The 18,538-nt window shown below is 51.5% G+C and overlaps 1 protein-coding gene across 1 annotated transcript; it reads right to left on the bottom strand.

Annotated features, from left to right (window-relative positions):
* Window positions 1–592: 592 nt before the first annotated feature.
* MAT1A (methionine adenosyltransferase 1A) lies at window positions 593–17,694 on the bottom strand. Its single transcript, XM_040242579.1, has 9 exons — window positions 17,358–17,694; window positions 13,611–13,688; window positions 12,680–12,802; window positions 9,772–9,884; window positions 9,291–9,434; window positions 5,043–5,261; window positions 3,786–3,968; window positions 3,318–3,451; window positions 593–2,681 (listed from the first exon to the last, which is right to left on the bottom strand). The coding sequence occupies exons 1-9, from the start codon at window positions 17,449–17,451 to the stop codon at window positions 2,579–2,581; spliced, it is 1,191 nt and encodes a 396-aa protein (XP_040098513.1). The 5' UTR covers window positions 17,452–17,694; the 3' UTR covers window positions 593–2,578.
* Window positions 17,695–18,538: the final 844 nt, after the last annotated feature.

Raw genomic sequence — 18,538 nt, 5'->3', positions numbered from 1 at the left:
GTGCCCGAGTCCCTCATGTCAAGTCTTTCACCCCAGCCATCCACTGCTGGGTTGCTATTGCTTCCAGTCCCCTCTCAGTCCCCAAATCCTCCATCCACCACCACCTCCCAGACCAAACTCCCAACTCTGCTGACCAACCCCCTTGGCTCACTCACCTCGCTTGACTCCAGTCACTGAACCGACCGACAAATACTGCCTGAACACTTGCTTTGCGCCAGGCACATTGCAGATCTCCTGCAGGAAGGGGAAGCAGAAGAAACCAGGCGAGGACGAGGGGCACACTCGACGGCTGGGGAAGCCACCTGTCAGCCACTCTGGGTCCTCACCCATTTCGGTTTGCCTCAAGGTCTCCACGAGTAACGGGGGTCTCCTGGCTCCGCCCACCTCCATGCAGTGTGGTGTGGAATGAATAGGTGAGGCAGCAATAATACACAAGCTGGAGTGAGGCCCCGGAGCCCATGTGGACAGGATGGCCCAGACTTCAGCCGGGCCACCTGAGGGCAGGACAGCCGCTTGGCTGCAGGATGGATGAGGTGATGCTACTTGGAGGTGAGGTGTCTAGGGCGGCTGCAGACAGAAACTAAGCATAGAGTAGTTGCTTCTCAAAGTTTTATTCACTGGCTTAGCAGGCACTATTAACAAATAAAGACTCCAGTTTCATATAACAGTGTTGACCCAAGAAAACCTTGTTTCTCCCAGGGGGTGCAGAAAGTATAAAAATTTGAATTTTCACTTCAAATATGGCCCAAGTTAGAGGAACTCAGCCACCTGCAAACCTAAGCCTCCCTCTCCAAAAAGGAACTTGAGACTTCCCAGGTGACCAGAGCCCTGTGAGGCTCCTGAGCTTCCATATCACACATCAGCTCTAGGTTTTTACGGTCGTTTGGGCTTCTTTTTCTGCCCTGAACAGCTGCCTTTCCCCTGATGGAAAGAGAAAAGCCAAAGGTTTTTGTGCTTCAGGCCTTCAGTTCAGTGCAGGCTGTTTGCTGCCCAGATGAGGCTTCCTGAGCTGTGCATCTCAGCTGGAGCTGGCACTGAGTGCCATAGGAAGAAGCCAGCCCCCAGTATTCTCCGGGGACCTGTGGAGGCTCCTGCCTGAACCTGTGGTCCGCGGATTGGGGGATAAGGTAGCGGTGCAGCAGTCAGAGGCCCAGGTTGGGGAAGGAGTACAGGGAGATGCTGGCCATGGAAGGGAAAGCAAGAGAATGCGTAGCTTCTAAGACCTTAATGTGCCAAGAATCACCCAAGGCCTCAGGGGTAGCCCTGGCCCCCGAGGCCACCTGGCAAAGGCAGAAATCTCCTCATGACATCTCAGCCAACTTAGCTCCCTCTAGGAGTCAAGACTTGCCACTTCAGTCACCATTTATCATTTGAATTCAGGCCTTTGGGCTGTCCTTTCTGGAAGGGGGATCTGAGAGGCTCACCCACTTATTCCAACAGCACTCAAATTGCAGGGGTTACAAGAGAGAGAAACGAGAGAGAGAAAGGGATCAGAGAGAGAGAAGCATGCAGAGGACACAGGGTTCCATCCCTTGTTTAAGGGACAAGCTGCTGCTTCTGCTCTAGGAAGCCCTATATGGGACAGGACTGGCCTTGGACCCTCATTGGAGGAGTCCATGGGCCCAACCCTGCATGTCCCTGAGTAGTCAGGGGCTGGGATAACATAGGTGCCTCTTAATTTCAAACTCCAGCCCAGCCCCATGGGCCAGGATATCCAGCACTGCCTGATCTCTCTTCTGAAATTACAGAGGCAAAGGGAACATCCCTTTGGTTCTGTCTTTGCTCTGTAGATCACTGCTCAGGGGTCGCCAAGGGGGTCGATCCCCTAAATCCCAGCAACCTCAGATCTTCAGGACAGAGGTCACAGCCTCATGTCTTCACTCAGACCTGTTTCTAGCGTGAGATCAGGGTGGGGGGTGGTGCTGAGGGTGAGGGGTCAAAGTGTATGGGCTCACAATTCAAAGATCCCAGACGCATGTCCAGGCCCTGACCCGTGCAGCTGTGGGCCCTGTGACAGTTCGCTCGGCCTCCTCGCCTTAAATGCAGGTAACACAAGGTGTCACCTCATCGTATCGCAGTGAGGAAGCAATGAGATCAGTGATGAGCGTGGTCTCTTGCTGTCACCTCTGCTCCAGGCATGGCCTGGGAGGGTCTGTGGGAAGGCCCAGGCTCAGGTCGTTGACCACATGGCTGCAGATGTGAAGGGTGGCCCGGCACACCCAGACCTTCACGGAGCCCTGAGATCTTCCCAGCACATGCCAGGGAGGGAGGGGCCCGCTCAGGGTCCAGGCTGTGGGGGCGGGTGAGTGGGCAGGTTTCCTCTGACAGGGGTGCTATTTCCACTAAATTCACATCACCTTGGTCTGGGGGAGAGGCAGGGAAACATAGTGACTGGCGTCATGAGGAGATCTGAGCCCTGACACCAGAAGGCCCCCTTCCTCCTGCTCAGTCAGAGGGGCCTGGCTCTGCCCAGGAAGGGGGCAGGGGGTGATCTGAGAGCTGGGGTCCTGGAGGAGAGGAGCATGGCTCTGTCCCACCTGAAGCCTCCAGGGCTCACCAGGCCTGGCCCCCACCAGCACTAAAACACAAGCTCCTTGGGAACTTCCCAAGGGAACTCGCTCCTCCCGAAGTGGCCGTAGCACGCTGTCTTCTGGTAGATGGGTTTCTTCAAGTCCAAGTCCCTGCGCGTTCAGTAGAACAAAGGGTCAGTTTTAATGGAAAAGGAGTGGAGTGTCTTTCTCTGAACTGGGGGCACAGGAGTAATTAACAGACTATGAGTGTGTGGGGTGTTAACCGCTTAAGAGCAATTCTCCCTAAATTTCCTATCTCTGCCATGCCACACCTTACAAGGTGACTGCCACTGGCGCTTAAGAAACAGTCTCAGGGTTCCAGGACAGCCTGATCAATCACACAGACAGACGCACCAGGAATCAGAACTCTGGCCTACACTCTGCTCCACTGACCTGGCACAAACCAACATCGACACTGCAAGCTCCAGAAAACAGGGGTGGCATTAGAAGCGAGAGCAGTTGGGGCCAGACTTGCTGACTCAATTCCCAGTCATCTGCTCTTGCAGTTATTTTCTTAAGATCCCCAACCTGCTCAAAGATGGCCCCCTGAAGTCAGTGTCTGTTGGGCTCTTTCAACCTGAAAACTAGACATTCTGCATTTGGGGTTTGCACTGTACTAGGCCAAGAGCTTGAAGCCCCTCCTGCTTCTAGGGGGCTGAACATCCTTCCTTCTGATTCTCTTTCCGATAAGCAAGCACCAGGTTGGGGAAAGAGGGCTTTGCCCAACTGCAGGGACGGCCCTTTTACCTGACGATGACACCAGGCCGAAGGTCGAAGTTCTTATTGACCACATCCAGCAGCTCTCTCTCTGTCTTCTGGGAGGTTCCATAGGTGAAGATGGAAATAGACAGTGGCTCAGCCACACCAATGGCATAGGACACCTGTCAGAAGAACCCAGGGTCAGGGACAGGCCCCTCACGGAGACCTTGATGTGCCTCAGGGAGACGCTGCTGAAACCACACACTCCCTGCCCAATACACTCTCCCTACCCCAGTCCTCATCTGCCTACACACACCCGCCACATCACAGCTGCAGTTTCCACGCGTGCCCTGCTGCCTGAAGGCTTCTATCCCACTCCCGGGTTTGCAGGACAGTGGCCACAAAGCCCAACATGGCACAGAGTCACGTCCTCCGGCAGTGCGGGCCTTCCGCCAGGCCAGTGTGCCCCTCCTGAGGGCAGGTGTGGTGGTCCAAGCAGGGCGGGGTTCCACCCACCTGCACCAGCACCCTCCGGCAGAGCCCTGCCTTCACCAGGGACTTGGCCACCCAGCGGGCAGCGTACGCTGCAGAGCGGTCCACCTTGGTATAGTCCTTCCCAGAGAAGGCGCCTCCGCCGTGTGCCCCCCAGCCGCCATAGGTGTCCACGATGATCTTTCGGCCAGTGACACCGGCATCCCCCTGCGGAGGAAGAGGAAGACACAGAAGGGGGATGTGGGGGGGAGGGGTGGCCAAACACTGGGATGGCCACTAGACCACGACTTGGAGACAGTCTCTGAAGCTTCCAGGAGCACGTCTCCCAAAGGCCCCCTTGGCTGAGAGTCAGCCAGATACCCTGGGCTCTAATCCCAGCTCAGTCACTGAGTAGTCACTGAGGTCAGGTCACCAGCTGGAACCTCGTCAGAAAAAGGCCCCTCGTCAGATGGGCCACTGGGGTCACAGCCCGCTCCCCAAGCCTTTGTTGTAGGAGCTGATCATAATGGAGAAACCCGAGTTCAGACGGGAACTGCGCTGGGACCAATATACCCTGGGCAGAGCCCCGGCTGGTGCCACCTGGCAAACATCGTTCCCCGTTTGCTCGGTGTCTATTCCATGCAATGCCAGTCCACAGAAGATGTTTGAGGGGGCTCTATATTAAATGACATGGGGAAAGTCTGCATATTATACCACTGCAACACCCGCCCCACTAAGAAATCCACAGATCTAAGCAGCATGCCAAGGCCCTGAGCACGCCAAGGCCCTGAGAAGTTCTGCAGGAATATACGGGACTTCCATTCACCCTGAGTTTCTGTGCCACTCTGGACTAGGACCCCGCCCAAGAGCTCTGTTACATGGCAACACGTCCACCACATCCACAGCAGAGATGCCTGGCAGTGGTCAGCGGCCTCTCCAAGGGGCTAGGCCACTCTCTGCTTGCTCATGCCTGTGGCACAGGAGAAAGGGGCCACTCTGTATCCCCACCTTGGTGCCCACAAGAGCTGCAGGTCACATGTGGCCAAGAGCCGGGAAATGCCACCAGGGCAAGCATACCAGGGCAAGCTCAGCACCTGTGATGGAAAGTTAGCTAGCCCCTTGGCCGGGAACCTCCCGGGACACGTCCCCCACCCTCCTGTACTGAGGGCACATAGCAGGCTGCACAAAGTGAGCTGACTTCACATCTCACTCAGGGCCGAGTCACACAAAGCCACCACCTCCTGCAGGCTTTGTGCTGGGGATGTAAGCAAAATCAGGGCTCATCTGGAGACAGGGATGCACCTGAGGGCCTCCGATGACAAACCGCCCACTGGGCTGCAGGTGGTAGATGGTGTCCTCGTCCAGGTACTGTGCTGGCACGACGGCCCTGATCACCTGCTCCTTCAGCGCTCTGCGCATGTCCTCCAGCGTTATGTCTTCATCGTGCTGCACGGAGATGACGACGGTATGGACACGCATCGGGATGACCGCGCCGTTGTCCTGCCTGTACTGCACCGTCACCTGGGGGTGGCAGGGTGGGAGGAGATGTGAGGTCCTGCCCAGACTTGAGGACACTCTGTTGCTGGGCAGAGGTGCCGAGGAGGTGGACAGGGCTCCCAAAAGCCGGCGGGCGGGGGGGGTGGGGGCGGCCTCCTGTCCTCAAAGGGCCTTCAGGGAAGTTCATCACACTCTTATAGCAAATAACTGCCCGGTGCCATGAGCTGATCAGGCAGGAGGCACAAGGTATTCCCACGCAACCACAATCAGTGCCATTTTGGAGACCCAGGTGTTGCAGAGTTTCCTCTGTCTGTGACTCAACAGACGACTCCCTCTGTCTCAGAGGGTCCTGTGTGCCAGCAAATGTCCCTCCACTAAAGCCCTGTCTTGACCCTCCATGGCTCTAGGCAAGACACCCAGGCTTCTGCTAAGAACACGAGAGTCCACAGGCCACATGCCCGCTGCCTCAGCTCCTCTACGGAGGGCCTCTGGAAACATATGTGCCCAGGGACCTTGTCTGGTGGAGGGACCTGAGCCAGGGTGATTGAGCTAAGAGGCAGCAGCAAGGCCTGGGTTGCCAGCCTCCGGGTATTTGGGCAAAAGCAAGGAAGAGCCGCAGGCACAAAGAAAGCAGGATCGTGTCTGCAGCTCCCCTGCAGGGCTGGCCACAGGACAGAGCTGGGCCTCTGTCCCTGCAGCGTACTCAGTTCTGTGCCTGTTTCATGCATTATCAACGAATACTGCAGCCATCCCAGCAAGCTGGGCACAACTGTCACCACTTTACAAACGAGAAAAACCGGGTTCTGCGAAGAATAACAACTTCCTTGAAGTCACAGGCCAGTCAGTGAAGAGCCCAAGAGCCAGCCGCTGTTCCGCCTGCTGCCTCAGCTGGCATCACTGCCGCAGCAGCGCAGACAGAATGCTTCTGCACCCTGTCCTCTCCCAACATGCCAGGGAGGGCGAGAGCCCAGGTCCCAGCCTGCACACCTTGGGCTGCGCACAGAGCGAGAGGGAAGGAAGTGATGCGGAAGGCAGAAGAGGCTGGAAAAAGAAAGAAAAGAAGCTGGCATTGACTGGGTGTGCACTCTATGCTACAAGGAATGCCAGATGCTGTGAGAAGTTGCTACCAGCCCCATTTCAAAGACGAGAGAAAATGGGCTTCCAGAATGTAAATACTTCGGTCAAGATTGCACAGCCAGCAAAGGGAGGCTGTGACCTGGAACTGTGCAGCCTGGTAACTGGGCTCTGCCCAGCAGAAGGCTGTCACCCGAGACCCTCAGTACTGGAGCCCCAGGCCCCACTGCTACCCAAGGCAGTGTGGACCTACAAGAACAGTGCCCAGAGGGGCTATGGGGCCTGCAGAAGTGCAGCTATGCCAGATGGCCCTGGCAGGGACGTTGACCAGCCGGCACAGGCTCCTCCCACCCCAAGGGCTTTGATAGGACTACAGGCAGCAAATGATGTCTCCCTGGGGCTCTGCCTAAGGCAAAGACCCCTTCGATATCCATCAAACTCTATGTCCTGCCTGGTCCAAAGAACAATGGGGTGGGGTCCAGAAAAAGGAAGAGACAGAGCCCTGGCTGCACAATGCTTGATCCTAGGGCGACGGGCAGATGCATACCAGCTGTGTACCGAGCACAGCACCTTTCATGCTGGGCTGCGTGCACTCCCAGACCTGGGAGAGGAAGCCGGAGTTGGGGGGTTGGGAGCTCCAGAGGGGAGGCTCCGCAGCAGCTCTGGACTCAGACCCGCTGCACCTGGCCTTCAGAGAAGGCTTGCTTCCTGAGTTGCTGCTGAGGTCCATCTCCACTGCTCCTGGGCTCCCCAACTCTGACGCAAACCCCAAGCAGAGCTGTGGCTGAGTAAAAGGCCCTAAGCATTGCGCTTATCTCACGTCAGCAAGATGTGGAGAAAAGTACACCGCGGAAAACACAACTCTGGCCTGGTACAAAAATAGCCATTTGTACTGCCACTCAGCTCTTAGTTATCAGCAGCAAAAATTTGTTCAGGTGGAGAGGCTCATTCTGTTCACAGTCAACACCATGAGCAGGTGATAAAAATCCTTTACCAGTAGACGAGAAGGCCCAGACATTGTTCCCGGCAAGGCACCCCTCCCAGGGTAACAGCCTTGTGGAGGCTGGCGGAGGACATTTATAAGAGAATTCAGTGTCTCCTTGCAAGAAGGGAAAGCCTGGAAGGGCCCATCTTCCCCTCCCTCCCTCATTGCCCTCTGGACTCAGAAACCTACTATTACCAAGCAAACAATGGAGGCCTTTGCTATTTCAGGGAATCTGATAGGTGAGCCCTCCAGTGCTCACCCTCAAGGAGGGAGAAGGAAATCTGAGCCACTCCACTTACTTCTCATCTGTGTTCTAGGATTTTTCCACCCTTCTTCCCCATCCCCACATAGTTCTGGCACAGAATGGAGCAGGCAGGGCAGGCTCCTTTCTTTTGGTACCATCGCAACCTACATATTTCAGCTTTTCTGTCCACCACCTCGAAGACCACCTGAGTGATGCTCAGGAACCCACTTCCCAGTGTGGGGGTCCTGTGGGTAACACCCGAAGTCCCAAGGGCTTCCTTCAGGCCACAGAGACACTCTGTTGCTCCAGGTACAGCCAATATGCAACCTCCATCGTGGGCAGCCTGACACTTGGGGAGTAACGTGACAGAGTCACAAGCACCGTGCTGAACTATAAAACCACATGAGCCCAATTCCAAGTGCAGGATAAGAAGACGTCCCATTTGAGAGTGATCAGGGGAGACCAGAAGGAGGCAGGAACCAGGCTGGCCACTGAAGGACAGGTGGGGACCAGAGAAAGATTCCAAGGAAAGTGAGGGGTGAGATCACAGGTGCGAAGGACTGAGAAACGAAGGGAATGTGAGTGAAAGCGCATGGATTAAGCAAAGGCTGGGGGTGGGGATCGAGGAAGGTAAAGCTAGAAGACCTTTAAATGCCTGCTTTAAATGCCAGAATAACAAGTGGGTACTCCTCTCGCCTCCAGTAGGAAGTAGAAAGTTGTAGATGGTTCTAAAGCAAAGTCCAAAGCAAGTTAACTGAAGTTTCCAGACAGAGAGAGTCTTTAGGAGGACACAGTAAAGCCTGGCCTGGGAAAGGGGGCCAGAGAAGAAGGGATGTTCTAGAGGGACAAGAGTAACCCAGACACAGTGGAGATAGAGAGGGCCGGGGAAGGTGGGCTCCATGAAACCCCTTCAGCTGAGGAGTACTCCTGGGGCCCATGTGTTTGCAGGAAGAGTGAGAAATGGGGGCTGGTAATTCAGACAGACCTGCAGGTGGAAGATCTGGAAGCCAAGTGTGCAGACGTGAAAATAACCCACAAGTGTGGGTAGCAGGAAAGAGAATGTAGAATGAAGTGTCCAGACCCCACTGGAGTGCGGAAGTAGAGTTGGTAAAGGTGCTCCGAGGAAAGGGGCCATCAGGGTTGTCAGGATGTGGAGAGTGAAGGCAGACAGAGGCCTCAGCATGTGCCAGCACTTGCATTACCGCCAGCTCTCAAATCCGGACTCTGTGCATTTCATCACTGCAGGGAACACGGGGTCAGGGCCACTGGCAACAGAGCATCAGGATCAGCAAAGGTAAATCCTTTCTATGAGAAGCAAAGCAAAAGGGCTGCAGCGAGCTACAGACAGCACTTGTTCATGGGGTATTCAAGCTTTGCTCAAGACATGGAGACCTGACAGCCAGTGGCCAAAAGTCTGAAACCAGTTACGAAGGTTTGCGCCAGGAACTGGGGAATCATATTACTAGAGTAAACATATGCTAAGAAGTCCTGCCCCCTCAAAATCTAGAACTGTTCATTTTTCTGTATTTAAAACTTTTTCTTACTAAAATGTTGGCGGATCAGGGGAGAAAAGAAAAGATTTATCTGGAGCAGAAGATTTTTCAAATAAATAGTTCTTTTCAGATTCAACAATTCTTTGAGTGCCCAGACAGAACATTTTGATCTTAACATATGACCAGAATCAAGAGGAAGGGGTTAGTTTGAGGTGCATTTCTGGAGCCCTGCAGGGGGTCAGAGAGCAGGGGCTCACCTGGGTCTTGGAGTCAGGCCGCAGCCAGGGCAGCTGCCCCGAGCGCCGCAGCTCTGCCATGCGGGCGTTGAGTCTGTGCGCCAGCATGATGGTGAGGGGCATGCACTCTTCCGTCTCATCCGTGGCATAGCCAAACATCAGGCCCTGTAGCAGACACCCATTCCAGGCTACAGGTGACAACTCTCTTCAGATCTAAAGCCCCACTGGTCCTCCACCCTTCCAGGCATATGACTTTTTATACTGGGTATTTGTGAAGGGGAAGACAGGGTCCCCAAACCCAACACTCTAGGTAGGGAGACAGGCCACACCGGGCATTCCCAACCCATCCTGCCCTCCAGCTAGGCTGTGTGACTCCAGACAGGGGGCGGGGGAGCTCTGCCCACAGCGCACTCAGTCCATTACCCACGAACAGCCAGCCCTGTGACACAGAGCACACTGCCCTGAAGTTCTGATGCGGTGCCCACGCCTAGTGTTTAGTGACCTGATCTCCAGCACCGACATCCTCCTCATTTCTGTCCAGGTGGACACACTGGGCGATATCCGGGGACTGCTGCTCCAAAGCCACCAGCACATTGCAGGTCTTGAAGTCAAAGCCTGGACACAAGGAGAGCAGGCCTAAGCAGAGGGAGGCTGGAGCTCCTGGGGGCTGCTTGGCACCCAAGCGGGCATTTAGTGTTGGGGTGGGTGGTCTCTGCCATCAGTCTGGGCTCAGAACTGAGGTCTAGGATGAGGAATGTCAATATCCTTCTCATCCTATCACATGGAACTCTTTAGTCAAAAAAAAAAAAAAAAACCCTCCACAGTGTATTAAACTACACCTCAATTAAATATATATACCCTACACAGAACAGCAGTATGGAAACCAGATAACAGCTACGGCTGCTCTGGTAGAAGGGCGGTGGATGACCAAGGGCCTGCCCCCTTAGGCTCTCCCTGAGGTTGAAAATCACTACACTAAGTGAATACCAAGGGCCCTTCCAACACTGCCTGTCAGAGCCCAAGTATCAGAAATATACACCAAACCCAAGTATCAAATATACTGAACAATAGGTACATGTGGACCATCCAGAGACACTCCCGAGTCAGAGTGCCCTGAGCCGGAGGTGCACACAGGGCCTGGAGCAAAGTAGAAAAACCACACCTCTGGAGGCTGAGGCCCCTGCCAGCCTACCCCCAAAGCTCAAGCACAGAGATGGAGCTAAGTCCCCTCCTCCTGCCTGGCCCAGGCTGGGGACTGTGGGTTGGGGCCTGGGACACAGACATCTTGGGTAGCAGCAGCTCAGGCCAAGAAGCCCCACGAGGATGCCACTAGGCACACTGCACACTCTTCCCAAATTGGTTTTCCCCGTCTTGCTGGGCTCAGCTACAGGATGGATCTGAATGAGGAGCAAAACTGTACAGAGATTGCACCACAAAGCCAAGTATCAGTGACACACTGACTGTCACCCTCTTCCAATCTGTTCTCCCACCCATGTGGCCAGAATGGGCTTACTAAAACAAATAAAACCACAAGAAATACCCCTAGGTTCAACCTATGATTTACCTACAAGCTTCAAGTGAAGACCTACCACCAAAGGCAGTAAACTAGAATCTGCTCAGCTCCAGCCAGGCTTTCCCAGCTGAGCCCTCAACCAAAGTGAACTCAGGTTTAGCTTAAACACAACCTCCTTTTCCACCTCCACGAGGACCCTCTGCCTAGAAAGCTCCTCCTCTGACCCCCGTCCCCCTCCACAAGTCCATCCAGCTCTCAGTAAACATCCCTGAGTGGCCCCCACCCCGGCTCTTCAGGGCACACTCTGCCGCTGACTCGCTGCCGAGCGTCTCGTACCGCATCACACTTAATGCCAGGCAGTGCCTCTACTCAGGAGTGCCAGGCCACCTTGTTCTCTACAGCCCCTATTCCTAGTGAAGGCTTCTGAATACACAAACCAGGGAACAGCCTTCAGCTGCCAAGGGCTCACCAAATCCCCATTTTACCTTACACTCCCTATGTAAATAATAAATCTCAGTGCTGAGACAGAATGAAAGGCTCCAAGTCACTTGGGGAAACAGTTCAGGGCACTAAGGGGAGAGGAGGAGGGCTTAGAAAGGTCAACTCTGCAGCAAAAAGCAGTGGGAGCCTCTAGCCTGGGGGCCTTTTGACTGCAGGCCAGCCCGCAGCCTGCCGGTCCCCTTGGCGCAGGCGTGCTGACAACAGGAGCTGGGCCCACTCCCACTTCTCTCTTCTAGGGGAAGTAACACCCCTGGGGAAACTACTTTCCTGCTACCTAATGCAGAACAAAGTTTGCTCTTGGATAAGTAAATAATAAGTTGGCTATTCTTGGCATAACAGGGGGAAGGGTTGCAAGGTAACATGGCAGGGAGCTGCTGTTCTGGGACAATATGCCTGCTCCGTGAACACCCTTTGTGCTGGCTGGGAGAAGCAACCTGTACTCACTGGTTTCTTCTTCCCAGAGGTTCTTGATATATCCGCAAAATTTCCGTATGCTCAAGTGAGTCCTTTGGGCAAGCCAGCAGGTAGGTGGCCGCACTGAGCTTCTATGTGTCTGGGCCTTCACACAGAGAGGGCCTCTCTCACATAAAGGACGTGTGCATGTCACCGCAGCCTGCCCTGACCCACAAAGATGCCACATATCACCCCAAACAACCAATAAATAGACCAGTGTACCCCAGTCCTAGAATTGGGCCCTCATGCCCTGTCCTTTGACGCCCTCCAGGCTGGGCTCCTTCCCAACCTGCCTGTTCCTACCGTGCAGGCGTCTGCTTCAGGGCCCTCAGTTCTCTCACCCCCACCTCATCACAGGGCTCCGCCTCAGCTTCAGTCAGTGCCTGGGCCTCTTCCTGGGGTTACAGGCTCCCACACTGCCTGGCACTGGAGCCACCCTGGACCAGCCTCTCCTCCACCTGCTTTCGGCACCTGTACTGGACTGAGTCACCTTCTTCTCTATGTGGGAGAGTAGCCTTGCTTAGCAGAAAGCACAGAGTCCCAACTGGGGATAGCCACTTACTGATTGTGCCACCTATATGAGTTATTGACATCTCTAAGCCTCAGTTTCTTCATTTGCATCATAGGGAGTGGAGCAGAGTTCCTCCAACAATTAGGTAGGAAGACACACACACAGAGGTCTGCCCCAGCGCCCGGCAGACAACACGTCCCCAAGAGAGGGCAGCCCCTTGGACCCAGAGCTTCTTCCTCTTCTAAGAAGTTAGGACCGTAAACAAGACCAGAGTCAGCAACAGATGGACAAGGGCCAGTCTGCCTGGCTGCCATGCTGTTGCCAGAGCTTGCGAGCCCTGGACCCTGGCAAGTGGGCCCAGAAGTAGAGGTGTTTGCTCTTCCAGAAGATGGAGAGCCTCAGGTGGGCCCCGTCCCGGGGACCCGGCCTCACCCTTGGCGGAGTCGTCGTAGCCGATGTGCTTGATGGCCTCCCGCACCACACGCTGGTAGTCCACCATGGCCACGGAGGTGATCTCCCCGCACAGAAGCACCATGCCCGTCTTGCACACTGTCTCTGAAGGCAAAGAGACCGGCTAGCAGCCACGTGCTGGCTAATGGGGCTCCACACCTGGACCTCCCAGAGTGCTGACAGACCCGCACAAGAGACCACACAGGGAACGGACTCCAGAAGGATGATCACAGTGATAACAGGCAGTACAGCCCAGCACAAGTTCTGACCGTCTTCACAGGCACTCAGAGACCCGCACTTTGGAAAGAATTGGGCACACGAATTCCAAGTTTCTATACCACGCACTTACTACTTGTCCGATCCTGAACTGCTTGTTCAGCCTCAGCTGTTGGATGGAAATAATCCTAAGGCTGCTGTGTGCATTGCAACGAGACAATGGCTGCATGTGGTCATAAAGAATGCAGCCAGCATACATGAGGCCTCTTTTGCCCCTTTACTGCTAAAGTGCCACTGCAGGCTTTAGGGTATGGGGTCCTGAGCACAGAGTCAAGGCAAGTTACTTATAAACACGTCAGGGTGAAGTTCACCCTGAGAGGGACATGGGTCCCTATAGTGCTCAGTCTGAGGACTAGGGTGGCGCTGGAGAGGGAAGGGTGGGTCTGAGCATCGGACAAAACAAGCTGCTGACTGTGAGGAGAGTGGGGCTCTGGTCTCCACACCAGCTCGCCTACCCCATGATCTTGGCCGAGGGATACCCAAGATCCCCTCTGTAAAGTTGAAGAGTCCTATCACCCCGGGGCCCTCTAGGCCCTGAAGTCCCCAGTCCTCTGCTGTGCCGAGAGTTTCAACCTGGGCACAGGTTTCAAGTTGAGCACACTCAGGTCTCCAGCAGGAGGGGTCAGGCATTTCTTACCACAGGCCACCTTGGCATTGGGGTCCTGCTTGAGGTGGGCATCCAGCACCGCATCACTGATCTGGTCACAGATCTTATCTGGACAAGAATGAACATGAGAAAAATTCATAGACATGTTAAGCCTAAAAACTGAAATGTTAAAATGATTAGATATTTTGTCAATTTGCACATCAAGTCTACCCAAGAGGACACTTTTAAAGTATAAGAAATTATAAATTTTTGGAATTTTTATTTCTTCCCACTTTTGGCTTAATTTTGGATGATGTATATTATATAAAGTCATAGAATTCCCTAAAAGAAACGTATATTCCAAAGCCAGTTACAAGAGTCTAAAGTAATTCACATATACACACATGTATATTGTTCCAATCAAAAAGTATCTCATTCATAGAAAACTAGATTTATAGGAATATCTAACTATATCTAAATAAATAATAGATACAGATGTGCAAGGAACTAAGATACACAGAAATATCTCATTCCTCAGCATATTTCCTTAAAGTCTAACATTAAGAAAAGTCCTAGAAACAGAATTTAAAACACTAATGGCATCAGTGAGATTAGGGCCGACGGGTAGAAGAGGACAGAACAGGTAGAGGCGTGGTACTGCTGGTTCCACCAGTTATAGTGCGCTGTGCATAAAGCCACACCCACTTCCATGACTCCACCTGTTAAGAATCCTGCAAGAGAACCTCTAGACATCACAGCCACTGCTGTTTTGCTGAACACTTCCACAAGCCGCTCTGAGATCCTCCCCACCATCATTCAGCCTCCTGAAGGCCTGATGTCCCAGCAGCTGGGTCTGACCTCCTCATCAAGGTGGGACTGACAAAAGTGCAACATGGGCTGGTACTTCATCTTGTTCTTCTATGATTTGCCTTAAATATTCCCCATGGTCGATGGGATTTCCCTAGTGATCCAATAGTTAAGAATCCGCCCGTTGATGCAGGGGACGTAGGTTCAATCTCTGGTCCAGGAAGATGTCACGTGCTGGAGCAAGCCGGGTGTGGCCACTGCTGAGCCCCTGTGCCTAGAGCCCGTGCTCCACAACAAGAGAAACCACCACAATGAGAAGCCCGCACACTGCAGCTAGAGAGTAGCCCCCTCTCACTGCACCCAGACAAAAACCATGCACAGCAACGAAGACCCAGTGCAGCCAAAATAAATAATTTAAAAAAAAGACTCCTCATGGTCGAGCATGTAGACACTGGAGAAATCCATTCTTGCTCTGGAGTTATGTGTACTGCCAATGTTTACAAACTCAGAAATAAAAGTGACGTCTATTTGCACATATTACATCTTGTTTAGTGTTCAAAATACCCACAGAGTCCACTGTTAGTAAGTTAATAAGATTTTTCCCAGACTTATTGGAGTATAATTTTTATATAAAAATTTGCATATAATTAATGTATGTAAATTTGGTAAGTTTGGTCATATGTACATACTTGTGTTACCATTACCACAATCAAGATTGAATATACATCCATCACCTCTCAAATTTCCTTGTGTCCCCTTTGTCATTTTATAAGTTTTTAAATTAAGAATGCAGGCCCAGAATCAAGCATTTCTGATTTTGAAAGTACATATGAAATTCTGTAGTTAAAATGTTAATCTGAAGGTTAATTCTCTAATCTTTCCTTCAGAAGCTGCTGCTAAATATATATTTGAGTTTTTCCATCTCCCTGCTGATCCTGGTTATAAATCAAGGTTTGCCTGAGTTCATGCCCCTGCAACCACCTACCAGTAAAGGCCTCCTGCTGCTCAAATATCACTTTAGACCCAGCCATCAGGACTCCTAGGAGATACTCGCATGCTGACCATGGGCGACTCTGCTCGCTCAGAGGACACAGGTGACATGTTTCCAGTGCACACGGGAAATGGGGTAGGGATATTAGGGATAAACTGGAGTTGAGCAAGGGTACTAAGATAGCTGCGTAGATTAAGATAATGCCTTAGGAGGTCCTTTCTCAACTGTTTAAGGCTTTTCAATTTTCTATCAATATCACTTAGTAGCCTTAAGATAGCTAATAGTTTTCTTGGAAGTTGAAAAGGAAGCATTAATTTATCTTTCTGATGGAGAGGCATTCAGCACTGGAATGACAAGAAGAAAACCACCAAAAAAACTGTTTTACATGGACAGCTAATGTACAGTGATAAGCTAAATCAGATAAATTGAAGGGCTGCCATTATGGCTGCCATTAAGCAGACAGAATAATCAATTGACTAGAATTTTCATTTTCTGTCCACCGAGCACATAGCTGTGTGTACAATGGGACCACTGGCCACTGTTTGTGAAAAAGCACCCACTTCCTCCACATGGAGCAAATTCTATATATGGCCATTTTCTGACCTGTAGATGGCCTTAATAAGTCATGGAGCTGTCCAAAATACATCAGATATAGCAGTGAATCTGAGACTATGAGTAAAGTAAACCTAGGAACTTTATAAAGTCATGCAGAATGAAAGATGCTGTTTACGTTGAAATGAGCTAAGCTACAAACAACATTCAGTTTAAGCCAAGATTTCTCAGCAGCACTACTGACATTTTGGGCTGGAAAATTTCTTTGTTGTGGGGGATGGTCTTGTGTTTAGAAGCACACCTGGCTTCTCTCCACTAACTGCCAGTATCAGGCTATGCCTCGACCCCCTGGAATAGCTGTAACAACCAAAAAATGTTTCCAGATATTACAAAATGCCCTTAGAGGGAAAGGGTTGCAAGACTTTCCCCAGTTGAGAACCAGTGGCGAAAGCATATGGAAGGGGGCAGTGCACTGAGATATCTAAAGCTGAGTTACAAGGTATAAAAATTAAAGCTCTTTGAGAAATAGCAAGGATGAGGAAGATGAAGAAAAATTAAACTCGATGATGATAAGTCACCAAAAAGTTCAAATACTCTGGTGAACTTTCAAGAGGTGCTTAAAAGCATAATCAGTGTGTCTGGCCCCCAGGGTTCTCCTAGATCAGTGGTCCGCAGACTGTGGCTCCCACATCAGCAGTATCAGCATTGCCTGGGAACTTCTTCAGAACAAATTCTTGAGCCTCACCCAAGACGTATTAAATCAGGAACTCTGGGGGTGGGGCCAGCACTCTGTGTTCTAACAAGCCCACTGGGTGATGGTGAGGCACCCTGAAGTCTGAGAACCACTGTCCCAGAAACTGGAGGCTCCCATCGTGGTCCTCACGGAAGCCTCTCTCATTTATCCACATTGCACTTTTCAGAGATGAAAAAAAATAAACGCCGGGATTTTCTTGCAGGACCTAGAGATCTGTCTCAGCCTCTATTAGAATGCATGGCTGTTCATTTCTAAACTCTACACGCTTTACATTTGAAACTTAGTGACCCGTGGACTTGTTTGTGGGAACATTCTCTGTTGACTTAAGCTGCTCATTGATTAAAAAAAAAAGCTTTACCAGAAAACAAAACAAAACTCTGTATAAAGTGAATACCTGATGATACATTCTACACATACAATATGTTTATCCAAGCAACCATATATTCTCTATTGTAGCCCCAAGGAAACGCTGGTGGTGGGCAGCAGCACAGACCCTTGGCTTCATTAACTTACAATCTATTATTTGCATAACAAGTGACTGTTTTACAAAACTGCAAATTAATAAAATAAAAAAAGATTGCATATTGTTCTTCTTGAGATCCTTGATAGTAATTTACGTACATTGTTTCCCAGGCCTTCAGTAACAGCCCCCTACCCTGCATAGGTTGCCATCTGTCCAAGACCACCTACTCACCTGGGTGCCCCTCTCCTACAGATTCCGATGTGAACATGAATGCTCCTTCCTCACTTAGAGAATGATCACACAGGCCATCCACTGGTCCATTCATCTCTTCACACTTCTCCACTCAGCTTCTTCGAGGTAACAATTTTAATGCTGGGACCTGGCCTAAGGTTTTTTTAATTTTCCTCCTTTAAACCCAACAGGCTCGTCTTTGGCAGAGCCACGGGGCTCACTTCTGCATAAGTGCCCGCAAGCACGTGAGAGTAAAGGTGCGGATGGGCGAAGAGGAGGGACTGGAGAGGGTGTGTCACTCCCTCTGACTGGCCAGAGCTTGCTCCTGAGGGACTCCTATATATGGAAAAGTGAAAGTACCTGAATAATCATGCGAGAAAACTGGAGGAGCCCATTTTCTGGGAGAGGGGATCTTCTTACCTTGAGGAATTTTAGCCCTCAGCTCTCATCTCCCAAGCCCTAAGCGTGTGATCAATGTATGGCAAAGAAGGCTGCATAGATTCTGCAGAACTGAAGCTCCTCTGGGACTCTGCTTTAGCTCTGCAGCTCATCTCCTCAGTGCTCCAAGGCTAACATCCCACGTAGGAGGTGGGGGTCTGTGGTTGCCCAGGGATACAAATAGGAAGTAAGAAACTCCTTTCCAGGGATATGATTTAGGCTGGGATCACAGCACAGGGTGGCTGGCCGTCGCTTCTGTGTTCCCTGCCTCCTCCGCCCACATACCTTGTCTGGATTGGGCTCTTCCCCTTCTTCTACCTTCTCAGAGCAGAGCATGAACCTGTATTCTGAGTCAGTTTAGACATTCAACAATAGATTCATTTAGAGAAAAAGCTTTTGAGCCCACTTTTTTTCTGCTAATAGAAATCACATAAACTGTCAACTTCTCTAAGATGCTGGCAGTCACGTTAACAAGCAAGATGTTAAAAAATATCTAGATAGGCTATGGAGAACAATGATTTTTGGGAAACAAAATCCTGAGAGGCAGATTCATTATAGGGAAATTATCAGACTCCAGTTTCCCAAAGCTTCCATATGATAAACTAAGCATCTACACATTAGGTCCTATACACTTGAGAAACACCCTTCTCACAAGATCTGCATTATTTTTGCTTTGACCAAGAAAATAAGTAGGATTATATACTGAACCAATTCTTGCATTAAATGCCAGCATCTTTTACTTC

Source organism: Oryx dammah, unplaced genomic scaffold (genome assembly GCF_014754425.2).
Source record: "Oryx dammah isolate SB20612 unplaced genomic scaffold, SCBI_Odam_1.1 HiC_scaffold_6, whole genome shotgun sequence".
In the NCBI taxonomy this organism is placed as follows: Eukaryota; Metazoa; Chordata; class Mammalia; order Artiodactyla; family Bovidae; genus Oryx; species Oryx dammah.
Note: the sequence above shows the minus strand (reverse complement) of the source record. Positions and strands in the feature narration are given on the sequence as shown.

Excerpts from the sequence above, each read along its gene's own strand:
- MAT1A (XM_040242579.1), bottom strand. The coding sequence starts at position 17,451 with ATGAATGGACCAGTGGATGGCCTGTGTGATCATTCTCTAAGTGAGGAA. Across the intron at positions 9,885-12,679 it reads CTACGACGACTCCGCCAAGG|GCTTTGACTTCAAGACCTGC; the intron begins GTGAGGCCGGGT and ends CCTTGTGTCCAG. Across the intron at positions 3,452-3,785 it reads GCCGGAGGGTGCTGGTGCAG|GTGTCCTATGCCATTGGTGT; the intron begins GTGGGTGGAACC and ends TTCTTCTGACAG.